Source organism: Aulostomus chinensis, chromosome 18 (genome assembly GCF_037954235.1).
Source record: "Aulostomus chinensis isolate RoL2024-O1b breed Wild chromosome 18, RoL_Achi_v1.0, whole genome shotgun sequence".
Classification (NCBI taxonomy): Eukaryota; Metazoa; Chordata; class Actinopteri; order Syngnathiformes; family Aulostomidae; genus Aulostomus; species Aulostomus chinensis.
In genome coordinates, this window is record NC_141337.1 from 14,308,073 (window position 1) to 14,322,389 (window position 14,317).

Below are 14,317 nucleotides of genomic sequence, written 5' to 3' on the forward strand. Positions count from 1 at the left end.
CCTCCTTTCATTTTATCATTTCACCTGAGTACGGATAAAAGCACCTTCCCTGCCAGTGAGGATGAACATGTCCCGGCGCCCTGGGGAGAAGCAGGCACAGACCCGTCTAAGCATCTACAGTACGCCTCTGGTTCTTGTATAGTTTACAGTATTTATGGAGTAAAACCATTTCTATAAGGGAGTGACAGAGAAGTGGAGAACAGCAAGTGAACAAATGTAAATTATTCCCATCTAGCAGTCGATTTTAAGTGAAAGCTACTGATTAAATATATTCAAGAGTACAAAGTAGAATAAAAAAAAAATGACAAAGAAAACTTAACATGACCTCTTTATTGATGCCGATGAGCTGAGAGGCAAACAGTACAGCGACAGTTTCACGTTCCCTACAACCAACAGAAACACAGGATGACCCCCCCCCCCCACCCCCACCCCCGCCTAAAACATAACACACACTTGCTGTCACACAAGATACAAAAATAACATCTGCTGTGCCAATTCCTCCGTTCTCTTACCTAACAGAAGTGGGGCTTCACTGAAGCAGCTGTACTGTGCAAGGTGGACAAGGTCACTTGAACCCCTCAGACGGTGGCCGGCTATTATTTTAAAAACGGTTCACATAAAACAGGGTAAAAATGCAAACTAAAACTCAGGTGGGGTGGTGGCGGTGTGTGTGTGTGTGTGTGGGGGGGGTTGTTGTCCGCTGACAAAGGCATTAATCTCTGGAAGCTCCTGAAGTTAACATGTCATTTTACCAGCTACGTGAAGGCAGCTCCGATTCATGCTACAATAACACAAATAAAAACATACAGTGTTTACCTTTTTTTTTTGTTTCCTTGGTAAATGGACTGAAGAAGTTGAAATTAAACGCACCTTAAAATGGGATCCAAATGGTTTCAATGCGACAAACAGGAATGACATAATGTGTGACACCAGTAAGATTGAGGTTTCAATTGAAATGTTTCCGCCGATCGTCCCAGAGAAGCAAAGCTGGGCTGAGACTTCTGAGTACCTGGAAGTGGCTTGATAGTGTCACACATTCTCCATCGGAACTCTACGTGCTTGAGAAGGTTTTGTTGGGAGAACCTGGCTCCTCCAACAACAAAAGAAGCTTCTGCAACGTTAATGTTTGAGAGCACAACTGACGTGATGTGTCACAGGACAGAGAACTTTCCCCCTTCTGTCTTCCTGGTGTCTCACGCTGAAAGTGCAGGTAAAAAAGGAGAGACGAGTAATGTGACCTTCTCATAATGTAACTGCCACTTGTGTAAAATCAGTCTTACAGTAAAGTGCACTTCGACTGTCTGCTCACATAATAATGCTTCAAAATAAGCACATTTCGAGGATTCAGACGTTCCACTCTCCCTTGAAATGAAGACAGAATACAGCAGGGAGACTGTTGACGGTTCCTGACTTTTTCAAAGCAGAGGAAAAGTGAAAGCTGTGTTCAAACATGTGCAGAGGGTTCTTGTCAAACTCCTACCCAGGCGAACTCTGACTAAAAACCTGTGTTCCAGCAAGAAACACAGAAATACATCCGGTATCGATGTAGCAATTCTTACAAATCATGACACAAGTTCTTGCAGTCGTCCATGTGCAAATTTCCAGCATTCCTGTTCTCCTTTCTCATGACGGTTTCACTGAGAACGTCTGGACTCTTCACATCTCAGGAAGATGGCCTCCAGCTGCTGTTCACACAGGTTCTCACGGAGCCCTCACACCTGTGTCCAGTGTAGGCGTGGCCCTCCCTCGCTGCCCCCGTATGTGTGGTGAGGTCTCTCCTCCTTCGAGGCTACCTGATCCGCCCATCGCTTTTAACTGGGCCCAGATCAGACTTGGAGTCGGGGGCCATGGAGCTCCAGGAGGTGTTAGAGCAAACTGACAAGGCTGCGCAGGTTGAAGTCTGAGTTGCGCACAAGCCTCCTGTAACCCAGAAGGCCCCCACGCAGCTGTCCACCCAAGCCTCGAGGCCCGGGCCCACCAGCTGGGCATGACGCTGGGCTTCCAGCAGGGACGGCTCCTGGGGAGGCAGCTTCAGTACCGTGAGCAGCTGCTGGAAGCTCTGATCCAGGTACAGGTTATCTGACGGACCCGCATGGAGCCAACTGTCTTCGTCTGGAGGGGCAGACAGAGACAAATCACAACGTCGACTTGTGTTTTAAAAACAAGACCAACATGAGACTTCTACAGAGTCCTAATCTTTAACTTAAAAAAAATAGTAATCTTTATTGTGAACAAGGCCCATGAAAAGACCAAATATCAAAACAAAACTGAACAGACTAACAAGTGTCCATTGCATTCTTCTGCACATTATTGTCCAAAAACTGTTTGGACTTTATGTCCACGTCTCACCTTTGCGTAGAGGTTTGGTATTTTTGAAGGTCAGGGGCATGACAAGGAAGCGGACTTCAGCAATGCGCTCCCATTGCTTTAACACCCGAACCGTCCAGGTGCCAGGTCGCAGTGGGCGCTGCAGCGGCGGCTTGTAATGAGTATATTCGGCATCCACTTCCACGGTGATGTCATATGAGGCTGCTACCACCAGAGCAGGATCGATCCACACAATAGTGGCGGTGAGGTTGGGCCCACGGGCCCATTTCTGTACTGCCAGTGGTTCATCCAAAGGGCCGATTATGCCACCAAAGTTCCGAAAAATCCTCTCTTTTGGATCCCACTCTGTGCCAATCTGGGGGGGGGGGGGTACAGAGAAGGATGTTATATGACTCATTCATCTTTCACCTTAATATTCATTTGAAAACAAGGTGAGTGAATTTACCTTCATCTCATTATTATCTCCTTTTAAAACTAATTAAACTTTAAGGTTCAATTTTGGTCAGATCAAGCCCCGATTGTTCCAGACCCACTTTTACATATCGGAACGTTTATCTCCCAACACAGCACTTTTCTTGGGGTACCTTCATCTCACCTTCAGGATCAGTTGGAGGGGGACAGAAACTACAATCATAAGTCACACCCTCCCCCAGTGATGTAAAATCTTCTCCTCAGAGCGCACTTACCTCCAGGTTCTTGAGCCTCTCAAACTCCTTCAGGTTTGTCTCAAGTACAAGTGAAACCTGGGGCACCGCCCACACCTCTACAGTCTCCCTAACCTTTGACCTCTCGGCTTGGACTTCCTGACGCACCAAGTACCCCTGAAAACGGTCGTCATAAAAGTACAAATGTACCGACAGAGGAAAGCCCACTGGATCAAACCTGCGGACAGAAAAGATGAAACTGATTTCTGCGCCGCCGCGACTGTTAGATCAGAAGTCTGTAATCGGAGGATCTGTAGTCTGACCTGCAGGTCTCTGCGTTACTCTCAGTTTTCAGACTTTTCAGGCCAAGACGAAAGAAGGTGGTGTGAGCAGTGAGAGCCACGTCACTGAATGAGTTCACGCCATCCACCTGCTCATACAGGCTCTCCCAGTACGCCTTGATGGCAGCGGTACCTGGAGCGTACTGGCCATACAGGTGGGTGTCCAGGATGTCTATGGCCTCCTGGTTCACTGTTGACTCAAACTTGCGGGCGAAGAACGTAGGTCGGGTCAGTTGCTGTGGATAAGAAAGAGAGGCTGTGAAGTAGGAAGATTGGAAAAAAGAGAGAGAGAGCAAGAGAGAGAGAGAGAGAGAGAGAGAGAGAGAGAGAGAGAGAGAGAGAGAGAGAGAGAGAAAGGTTCACTCACCTGGATCCGGATGAGGTCTTGTGGTTTGAAATCATTGGGAGAGCAGCCGCACCAGTCCACAATGTGCTTGTACTGGCATTTACAGCCCAGTTTCCGATTCCAGTTTGTGACACGCAGGTTGTTGTCCACCAGGCTGTCGCACATGTGACTGTTGCCAAGCACTGTGTGGAAGAAGGACTGAGAAGAAAAGGCCAGAAAGGAAACATGGCTGGTTAAGTGTTGCTCCTCCATATTACAGGAAGTAATAAAGGCGAGACGAGCTGGACCATCACTGGCTCGCTCAGGCTGAGGGTTACCGCCGTAACAACTTTTAAGTATGACATTATTTTTCCTGCTGTGCTCGCCTGCCTCAGCGAGGGACAATGAGCTTTAGGAACAGACCGTCTCACTTACCTCAGCAGGGAGCAGAGCATAGGAATAGAACTGCTTCAGCCCTGACACCAGGTCATCCTGCGAGGTGATGACGTACTCCACAAAGCGGCGGGTGAGTGCAAACCAATCCGAACCACCTGAGACCTCAAGGCCGTCTGGGATGCTGCGTTCACCGAGACGCCACATGTGGTTATCGCACTCGTGGAAGAGCCGGTCCAGGCCTTGTTTCTTGATGAACCTTGAAGACAGAATGCAGTTGGCATTGACGTGCGGACAAAACTACAGGTCAGTTTATTATCAGCATCTTTGAATCTTACATGTTTCCTTCACTCTGATAAAGCACCAGGAACAACAGACTGAGTTCTGTGGTTTTACACCTACCACAAGTATTGCTTTGATATATTGGGGGGACATACTTCAACATTTGGACTTCACGTCAAGAAATGTGTCAGCCAGTGGTGTGTTTCCAGAGGTGTCTTGCAGCCAGCCGCCTCACCTGGTGTTCTCTCTGCCGTGGGACTTGAGGAAGTTCTTGTCCCTGTGCTGCGACAGGAACGCTACCAGTTCGTCATTGGTCCTGCGGGAGAGGGGGGGGATGAGGATCAATGAGATCAACAAACAAACAAACGAAAAGACTCACTGGAATTATGTGCATCAGTGGCGATCGCGTTCATGAAAGAGAGTGAAACACAGCAAAAACTGACCAAAACAATCAATTTCAAGCTGCTTCCAAACAACTTGGCTTTGTCTGACTAAAGCTGTACCTGCTACTTTCTATATCAGCAGGGGAGTCGAACGACTGCACCACAGAAAAGAACACATGTAACACTTGAATGTAGCCACAAACTGAAGTCATCCAATAAAGTTCATAGCATACCAAAAAACAATGTGTGATATGGAATAGCAATATTTTGCATCGATCATCAATATTTTCAAACACAAATCCAGTTCCAATGAAAATCCAGTTGGTTCAGAGCTGGCTTACTGGAAATAGGATCCCTGCAGTGTGTGAGCCGTTCTGTGTTTGTATCGTGTCTCTAATCAACCCAGAACCTGCCCTCTTTGCTTCAGATGTGGGGACTCACTCTACCCAACTGGGGAGGACAAACCAACCTCACCTGGTGGGGAAGTCTGTGGCACTGAGGTTGATAAAAAAGTCCCACTTCCAGTCCAGCATGGAGAGCAGGTCCTGCATGCTGCGTAGGTAGGCCTTCAGCAGGCTGGCCCCACCCCAGATTGTGACCATCCGCCAGGGCGTGGCACGTATGTTGGGGAACTGCTGGGCTATCTGCAGGACCTCCCGATGCATGTAGCCAGACCGCTGGCAGGGTACAAAGCACACGGTCAAATAGACGAATCAGACTTTCTGCATCACAAATGACTTTCTGTTATTAGCTGTACAAAACTGTGCCGAGTGCACAAAGAGGAGACATGCAGGAAGAAAATCTGATTTGTGTATAACAGCCACATCAAAGAAACAAAAAAATGAACCAATTTGAGCATGTAGTGCTTTCACAAAAATTCTCGCAAGCAAGAGTTGGCTGTGACACAGAACTAAAGTGAAATAAGGTTAGTGAGTAACTACTTTCCTCAGCATTGCAGGGAACAAAGGGTGAGATGGAAGAATAAATGGCAAAGACTCAAACGGATATCAGGCTTTATACCGAAACATTAATAAAGTGAAAGTGTTCGACTGCTACTAGTGACTCTGATGATAACTGCAGTTTGTTTTAAGCTGGGCCTTATCTTCCCACAGCCTAAACCATTTGTAGGGGCAAAAGTTATGAGAATCGGTCTGTTACTGAGAGAGAAAGCACTATAGCCAAAGAAGGAAACTGCTGCAGTGGGGCATCCGTCTGCATCACTCCTTGTTTTTGCTACTGACGTCATATCAGATTGTTCTTGTAAGTGTTCGCAAAGAGATGTCTCGCTCTGAAATCTCACAAGAGTGGAGTGAAACCTGGGGTGTTACAGAGAACCGTCCAGAGGAGATTGAGGCCAAGATAGTGCAGCTCAATGTTAAATGAAAGATTTGAAAAACAACAACAACAACAACAGCATTAGTTTGTATTTTTCTTGCCATAATTCTGTAAGCAGCCCATTTCCAAAAGACCTCTGCTAATAAAAGTCCCTCGGAAATTAATTGTTTGAGGACTTGAAGTTCAGTTGTGATTAATGAAGCAAACAGAATTTACTACTCATTCTGCATTTAGTAGAAGGATGAAATCAATTAGAGCTCTAGACTTTTCACAGACTATTTCAAATCTTGCAATAATCTGCGGTTATTTCCGTTCAGAGCGCAAGAGGAAGGCCCACGAAGGGAACGTGTGAAATTCAAAGGCCATCAAACAATAACATCTAGTGATTATAAAGAAGCTGCAAAAATGACTCAGAGTCACTTAACCTGTCTTACAGCCTCATCATGGATGAGGTCAAATTAGCAACATGGCACTAAGCCTCTCCACCATCTCTTGGAAGTAGAACAGAGCAACTCCCCAGGACTTGACAACTGTTCTGGTCCCACAGGTGCAGCAGGCACCTGTTCCTCTGCTGTGTGTGCTCTACACACCTGGGGTCTCTGCCTCACAATCACCTGCAATACATTCATCTTTTGCCTTACTGCTGCACATGGTAGAACATGACTAAATCAAGCCCCTAAGAATAACCACCTCATTCTAACCAGGCTAATCCCCTTTACTACACTGAGACCTGGGGGATAAATTTAACTTTCATAAGGCGGGAAGACGGGTAAAAGCACTGATGAGCTCAGTGTAGTCAGGACCCGGCAGGGTGTCACCATAACATTGTAAACTATTAGCACAGAGATGATTCACTAGATGTTAATGGTGTTGATTCATAAAGAGTTATGCTTCTTATGGAGCTCACCTTATCTACGTGGATGTAGTAGTAATGGTCACGGTGGTATATAGCTTTGATGAGGCGCTTCAGCTGTCGTACAGCACGACCATGGACCATCAGAACGAAAGCCACCCGGACAGGGTTCTCAACCTTGGTCAGGCTGGTGTCCAGCTCGGCAACAGCTGGACTTGATAAACCTGACAGAGAGGACGTGAAAGGTTCAGGAGGGTCTGTAGGTCTGCAAAGACCAGCTTTTTTTCAACTCCTACGTAACACTGCAGTTGTGTGCTACAACTACAATGAGCATTATTCAAGTTTACAGTGTGTGGCTGGTGTGGTCTACCAGCATCCTGATAGGTTAACACAAAGAGACACTACATGAATAGTTAATGACATCCGATCTCCAGCCAGCTCTTCTCATGGTGAAAATGGACCTTGACATTTGAAACACACGGGTTGAGAATTTCATGGCCATGGGAAATGCTTTGATTGAAAATTAATCAGCTGATTGTAAATAAATGATCAGAAATCTCAGTGTGAAGCACTACCACCCAAACATCAGCACACTTCAAAGGCTTCTCACCGAGCTGAGGGCAGAACTGTGGAAGAACGTTTGGCATGAGCTGCCCAGCCTGATGTAGGCAAACGATATTGGCGATCTCCTGTCGACACTGCTGTGTGCCGGCACGGTGGAGGGCAGACAGCGCATCCTTGCCTAGGATTTCACATTTTGGCTCAAAGTCACTGCTGGGGGCTTGGTGGGCCCCATCAACACTGCCCGGCTCCCCTGGTAAAGCAGCGGCTGGTAACTTGCCTGCCCCATCAGGGCCACCTCGAGTCTCACTGAAGTTTCGGCTGCTAGACGGGTCATGGGGGACTACACCATCCAATCCGGCACCCGTCATGCCCCGCTCCTGGGGAGACTTCAGCCTCATGCTGGGCTTGCCTCCTCTGCGACTGGTCCCTCGCCTCAGTGCGCTGGCTGCTGTGCCCCCTGTCCTTTCCAACCTGGCATTCCATCTGCCCCTGTTCCTCCCTGACAAAGAGTTTTGTTTCTCCCAATTTACGGTGTCTCTCTTGGGGTCCTGGCTGTTGTGGTCAGGCAACTTAGACCGTCTTGTTTTTTTCTATGGAGAGAAAAACAGAAAAAGAGTGAGGGACAAAAAAAACCACAGGATAAAAACAAAAAAACACTCAAATCCTGATTTCTTGCCAACAATGCCATTAAACATCTTTGACAAATACTAATGAGAGGAAGCGTTGATCATAACCATGAATGACAAAGGTAAACACAAATATCCGCTGAGATAACAGCAGAGAGAGCCCCGGAGGAAGGAACGTGTTTACTTGGTCCTATTAGTTTCTTTCCAATTTCTCCCATCTGGGTTATTTTTAGCAAAGCATCTGTTTTTTTTCCTCCAAACTAATCTGCAAAAACAGGTCGAGAGATAGCTACGAACACTGAGAGACGTAATGAACTGAAACGTAATGAATCTAGAAACCTCAACTAACCTCGGCCCGCTCCTGTGGCAAAGATGGTGAGAAAACAGCATACATATGTTATGCAGGTGACATCCACACGCATGTCGTACACCCAGAAATAAAGCTACAGCCACCATGCCGTTTTTGAAGAATCCTCATCACGTGGCTGCTGTGTGTCCATGTGCCCGTGTGTGTGTGTGTGTGTGTATGTGTTTCCAGCACTAATTCAAACAAGTTATGTGGAGGACTTGAGCATCCAGATGCGTTCAAAGAAGTGGAATACATATTCATACTTTATTGATTGGTTCGTTGCACAACAGTTGTTATTTCAAGACTAAAATCTGGTGCATGCACATAGACATTCAGACCATGTATTATAAATGCCCTTAATATGAATAATAGTCAGGACTTCTGAGAGCTGCTTCTTACCATCACCCAGAGACTTCACTGCCTCCCTCAGAATGATCCTCTTGTGTCTGCTTTCAAGTAATGAAATACTTCAAGCATCAATCCTTTGATTTCATTATCTGTAGAGGAATTTTTTCAACGGTATGAATCCATCTAAACACTGTGATATCATCTAATAATTACGTTTCAAATTGTTTGGTGCTCTGTTTACATACAGAGGAACTGGGGTGTATAACTATGTGGGAACCAATTGTTGGACAAACCAAAACAATCACTTATATGAAAATTCTATCATTACAAATATTTCCAAAGCAAATTTTAAAAAACACAAAATTCTGTGCAGGCTTTGAAAACCAAAACTTAAGCCATTTTAAAGTCTCCTGGCCAGCCAGTACCAAAGGTTTGGCTCACTAGATGAATGGATCACAAAAAAAGGCTCTCCAAAATCCAAGCTAAGCAGAGGAAGAACAGTATGTGGGCTGAGAGCTTTCTGCCTCTGATGATACGGTACTATGCGGGCTCGCTCGCCTCATGCAGCTGGCACGCAGACAGCCCAGAGATGATGGGAACGCATGAGGGACTGGAGCCGCGTGGCAGCAGGACCAGGGGCCAGATAAAACATGGCCAGTAAACCAGCTTCCAGTCAATATAGCACAGTGAGCTACTGTGGCAACTGCATGCTGAAAGCTGTGAGATGCAGTAAGAGTGCACTGCAGTAAGAGTCACTGCAGTGCACTCAAGAACCCTGGTTATTATTGTCACCTTACTGTACAAAAACCTCTGTCCCAAATACCACCTAGAAACCTGAGCAGGAGAAAACTGGTTCCCATTGTTGCATTTCTAAAGGTGGAAACGAGAGAGCTGAAGAAACTTCTGGGATCCTCTGTACTTGTCGGAATATTACATATTTTCTCAAACAGAGGGGGTGAATTATTTATTTTTATGAGGTTGCCCACAGCCGCAAAATTAAACGTTAACACCGGTCTGAGGGCCTTGTAAGCCCTTTATCTGCTAACGTTGATAAAGACACTACTTACTTTTAGGCTGCCAGGATAAATGTTCTCACACAGAAGACAAGAATTCAGCAGGGGCTAACATTTCAATTTGCCTTATCACTCGTTTTCAAAGCTTTTAATTAACACCATCACGTCAAAAATACATTGATTCAAAGCCAAGAAAGGCGCCCTCTTTACTTTCCAATTAAAGTTGAGTGAAACCATATCAGCGGCACCATTTGCTGTAGCGGAGAGCAGCAGCACCATTCAGCGCTGTAGGAGAGGGCGATACAATGATGTCAGTCTTCTTCTGTCCTCTCAGTACCTTTGTTCTAATGTGAAATGTTACACTTGGGCTTAAGTCGACATGACGGACTGTTAAAATCCTCGTGGCCGGTAAAACACCATGTAGGGCTTTTAAATCTAGCAAATTATTGGCAAGAATTGAGAATTACTTTTTTTTCCAATTTCGATCATGTAGGTAGATAAAGATTGAGTCGAGGCACATCCTTCCTATTGATATCAGATGTTGGAGATAGGATATCGCATCAAGAATATTGGAATCATAGGGGCAGACACTGACTTCATTCACAGATCAGATATCAGAATGGTGCCAACCCAGATTCCATTCCACAGCTTGTGATGGTTCACGAACCCAGCTTCACTAAATAAGACACAAATCACTGATCCATACACACAGTTCCAATAATTTTTTCTAGAATACATTTAAATCTGACACATTTGTGTATAATCTTTGATTTTTTTTTATTGAGAAGTGCAGAGAGGTTTACAACATTCTCATGGAATAACCTTTGACATTATGACAAAAACAACAATATCAATGATAATATTCAAGAAAAAAAGAGCTTGGGTGCCAAAATGAGATCAGAACTAAAAACTGTGGCTGGATCAAGTATTGTGAGGCGGATGTTCTGTTATTATTCATCACTGTGGAATTTAACTGAATGAGTTTGGTGAACTGCAAACCACTAACCATAGCACACCAGTGATTCCAGATGTTAGGATGGAAACTGTCCTGTCACTGGTCAGTAGAATGGACCACATCGGTCTCCTAAGGGCTCCTGCATCTCTGCGTTTACACAGACGTGGACAAATGAAAACATCACGAACGTTGTGATCCAGCTGAATGGAGCAGCACAAGCGGCAGCAGGCAACTGGGGGCCGGCAGGGCTGCTTATGTTAAAATCAACAAATCATGGTGCTGGGACACTGAAGTTCTTAAATTCTGTTCACTGCTTATGGACCTCATGACATTTTGACCTGTCTATTTCTCATGGAAGCTCACGGTGGCCATGATTGTTGTAGTTTCAGCAGCACCAGGCGCTAAAGGGATGGGAATTTCAGTCAGGGAAATCACAGAGGTTCTACCAGTGTGTAAAATTTGCAATAACACTCAACTTAACATACGCAGACTTCAAGAACTCCTTCAGAGCCAAGCAGCATCATAACTTTGTCACACTACATTAATGAATTGTACAAAAGCCTTTTCAAAATTTACGATTGGAGAAGAGGGAGAAGAACAGTATGCGGGCTAAGAGTTGTTGGCCTTTGTCTGATGATATGGCAGAACGTGGGTTCTCCCGCCCCACGCAGCTGGCAAGCCAACAGCTCACAAATGATAGGAATGAGTGGAGGTGCTTGGAAGGATCAGGAGAACATGGCCAGTAAACCATCTTCCATCAATCAGAAACTCCTACAGAACCATTTTCCTCCCAACATGGACCACCTTACAGAGCAGATAATGCTCAAGTTGTGTTTTAAGTTTGGCTTTTTAACAAATAATGTGTGGTTTACAGAAACCTCTTGTGACATTACACATACTGTAATACCACCATCTGCACCAGTAGGAAGAAAATAACAATAATAATTATAATAATAATATTGGATAAATTCCTGTAACCAAATAAGATTTAGAATTAAAAAGTTAACTGGTGCAATTCCTAGTTGCAGATGTGCTAAGGAACCAATCTGGTTCTAATGAGAAACAGAGGAAATAGTTTGTACAGGGGCAAGTAAAACTTGACCATGGGCAAGTGCATTCCCCAATTGCTTGAATGGGTGAATGGGAAAAAAATCACTGCCCCCCCCCCACACACACACCCAAAGAATGGAAGAATCCTCCCACAGTCACTCATTCTGTCTTGCCACCAGGCATTTCAGAGATGATGTGAGAATTAATGAATTCTGCAGTGAAACCTGATCCAGAGTCTGAAAGACCTCAAACATTCATAGACGAGCCAACATTCACATCGATGTCTGCCAACAGAGCTGTGTAATGTGCGCTAAGCAGCAGTGTCACATATCCTTAGCCAGAGTTTGAAAGCAGGAAGTGAGAACTTTAGTGCGTATTCATTAAATCTCAATTGAATATGAAATTTAAAAATTTCCCATGTGGCGTCCAAATCCAGACCCTCGACAGCAAATACCACGTGTGATTAAACTCAGATTTTGACAAAGATTGCAGGCTGAGAGACTGTTCACCACAAATACCTCTCGTGCGTCCTACTAGTCATCATCAAAGACATTTTTATGTCTCTTCAATGGAGCATGTTTCAACTTGAACGCACATGATGACGCAGTTGAGTGCCTGAGGTCTTATAACAGGTGATATAATGCAGCGTTAGCATGAGTGACTGCATGACACATTTCAGCTCCTGTCAATATGAGTCACCCACCTGTCCAAGATAAAATCTTTGATGTTAAACAGGGAACATACTGAGCATCGATTTAGATCAACTGGTTGGCTTTCTACTTCAACTGCAGTGGTCCCTGACACAGTTTCCTTGGTGAACTAAGGGATGAACTCCCATAATCCCTCTTTAACCCTCTCGGAGCAAAGGTTCAAGCCACTGCATTACATCTGCTGACACCCTCACTCTCCAGGCACAGGTCTGACACGACCCAGTATTAATACCGGGATAAACTGATAGTGAATCACTTGCCTCCAATCTATTTGTAGGTTTACTGTGTCCTATCATGAGAGAGACAGCTTGATTCCCACCTGAAGCTTACATTCCATTGTCTCTAACAGTAACTGATGCCTGTGCCCACACAGTCCTCCACAGGTCACATCTGTTACAACTCGCCTCCCCTTGGGGAGGGACAGTAACAAGCACTGCCTCCAGGTAGAGAGCTCCAGGTGTGCGAGACAAACGGACAAGATTCCCATGGAGGAGTTGACTTATGACTAAAACTTTCTGCTCAACTTAATAAGCACTCATCCCCTCAGATATGTCAAAGCCTGTGTATTTTGTTATGATTTAATGCTCACTAAAGGTCACGGTCAACATGGCTCATGTGAAAGACAACTGGTGGGAACAAATAAGCCGACTTCTATTCGATTAAAAATACCAAAATGACACGGCAACTAACCCTCAACGAAAATCCCCGAACATAATCACTCCATTATCTGAGACACTTTTATCTCAACTGTGTGCTGTGTTTCCTGTCGATCTTATCTTGTCTGCTCATCCGTCACATTTCTAAACGCCACAAATAAACCAAATGAAACCAAACAATCCCCAGTGTAAGAAAACCGGGGCTCGCTGCTGCTTCAATAAGTAAACAACCATTCAACCTCCGGATCGGTGCGAGTACTTTCCTAGTTACTAACAGGTAGTAAAGTATACTGGATGTCTGGTGGCGCAGACAGACAGACACGACACGACACGACACGGCTGAACCAGTTGCAGGGACATGTTTGAGGAGCGGAGCAACTTAGCTAACGTCCCAGTATCACAACACACGGAGAGCTAAGCTAAACCTAGCTAGCGGCTAGCTCAACAATTAAAACCAACAAGCGAGTCACTGTCATGACACAAACAATGAAGATGGACATTCCTCACCTCCGTCTCGCCTTCTTCCAGACTTCTCAGACTCCATACTACCAGCCCTTGGATCAGGAGGATGGTCAACGCGGCGGCTATCGCTAGTTTATACCGTCGGAGGAGCTTCTGCACTCGCGCGCTGGCCACCATTTTTTCGACCACTGTAGTCTGGGAGCGCGTGCACGGCGAGTTCTGAGCGGCGTGCGCACGCGAGTCGCTGAATCCTCCTTTCAAAAAAAGAAAAAAAAACTTTCTCCAAAATACAACGCGAAAAATACTTTAAATATCAAGTAAGTACTAATTAAAACGAGGCTGTTAAGCGAACCGGTTTGGTGACCTTTCAAGTGTTTCATGGGAGGCAGCAACGTTGAGAGCCCCAGGAACCGCTAGACAGTTCCCTTCGACGAGGTAATTTAGGACAACGTTTCAGTAAATGAAACGTCGTTTCTTAATTTACTTAAGGCTAAAAATTAATTTCCTCTCGGCCTTGCACTTTTACAACATTTAAGTTAAACTGTAAAAATTACCCCTCCTCCTTTCTTCTTCAAATTTGATTTTTATTTTCTTAAATATTGGCGATAAATGAAGTCATCCTTGACTTTGTCTTAACGTTAAAGAGATGGTTCAGTGTAGAAAAATATCAACTTATTTTCCCTAAAAAGAAATATCTAAA

General features: G+C 45.1%; 1 protein-coding gene across 1 annotated transcript; it reads right to left on the reverse strand.

Annotated features, from left to right (window-relative positions):
• Nucleotides 1-241: 241 nt before the first annotated feature.
• xylt2 (xylosyltransferase II) lies at nucleotides 242-13,831 on the reverse strand. Its single transcript, XM_086185906.1, has 11 exons — nucleotides 13,663-13,831; nucleotides 7,495-8,038; nucleotides 6,939-7,108; nucleotides 5,171-5,373; nucleotides 4,549-4,629; nucleotides 4,074-4,290; nucleotides 3,681-3,857; nucleotides 3,296-3,549; nucleotides 3,015-3,210; nucleotides 2,350-2,683; nucleotides 242-2,112 (listed from the first exon to the last, which is right to left on the reverse strand). The coding sequence occupies exons 1-11, from the start codon at nucleotides 13,792-13,794 to the stop codon at nucleotides 1,790-1,792; spliced, it is 2,631 nt and encodes an 876-aa protein (XP_086042032.1). The 5' UTR covers nucleotides 13,795-13,831; the 3' UTR covers nucleotides 242-1,789.
• Nucleotides 13,832-14,317: the final 486 nt, after the last annotated feature.

Excerpts from the sequence above, each read along its gene's own strand:
- xylt2 (XM_086185906.1), bottom strand. The coding sequence starts at position 13,794 with ATGGTGGCCAGCGCGCGAGTGCAGAAGCTCCTCCGACGGTATAAACTA. Across the intron at positions 8,039-13,662 it reads TGGAAGAAGGCGAGACGGAG|AAAAAAACAAGACGGTCTAA; the intron begins GTGAGGAATGTC and ends TTCTCTCCATAG. Across the intron at positions 2,684-3,014 it reads AGAGGCTCAAGAACCTGGAG|ATTGGCACAGAGTGGGATCC; the intron begins GTAAGTGCGCTC and ends CCCCCCCCCCAG.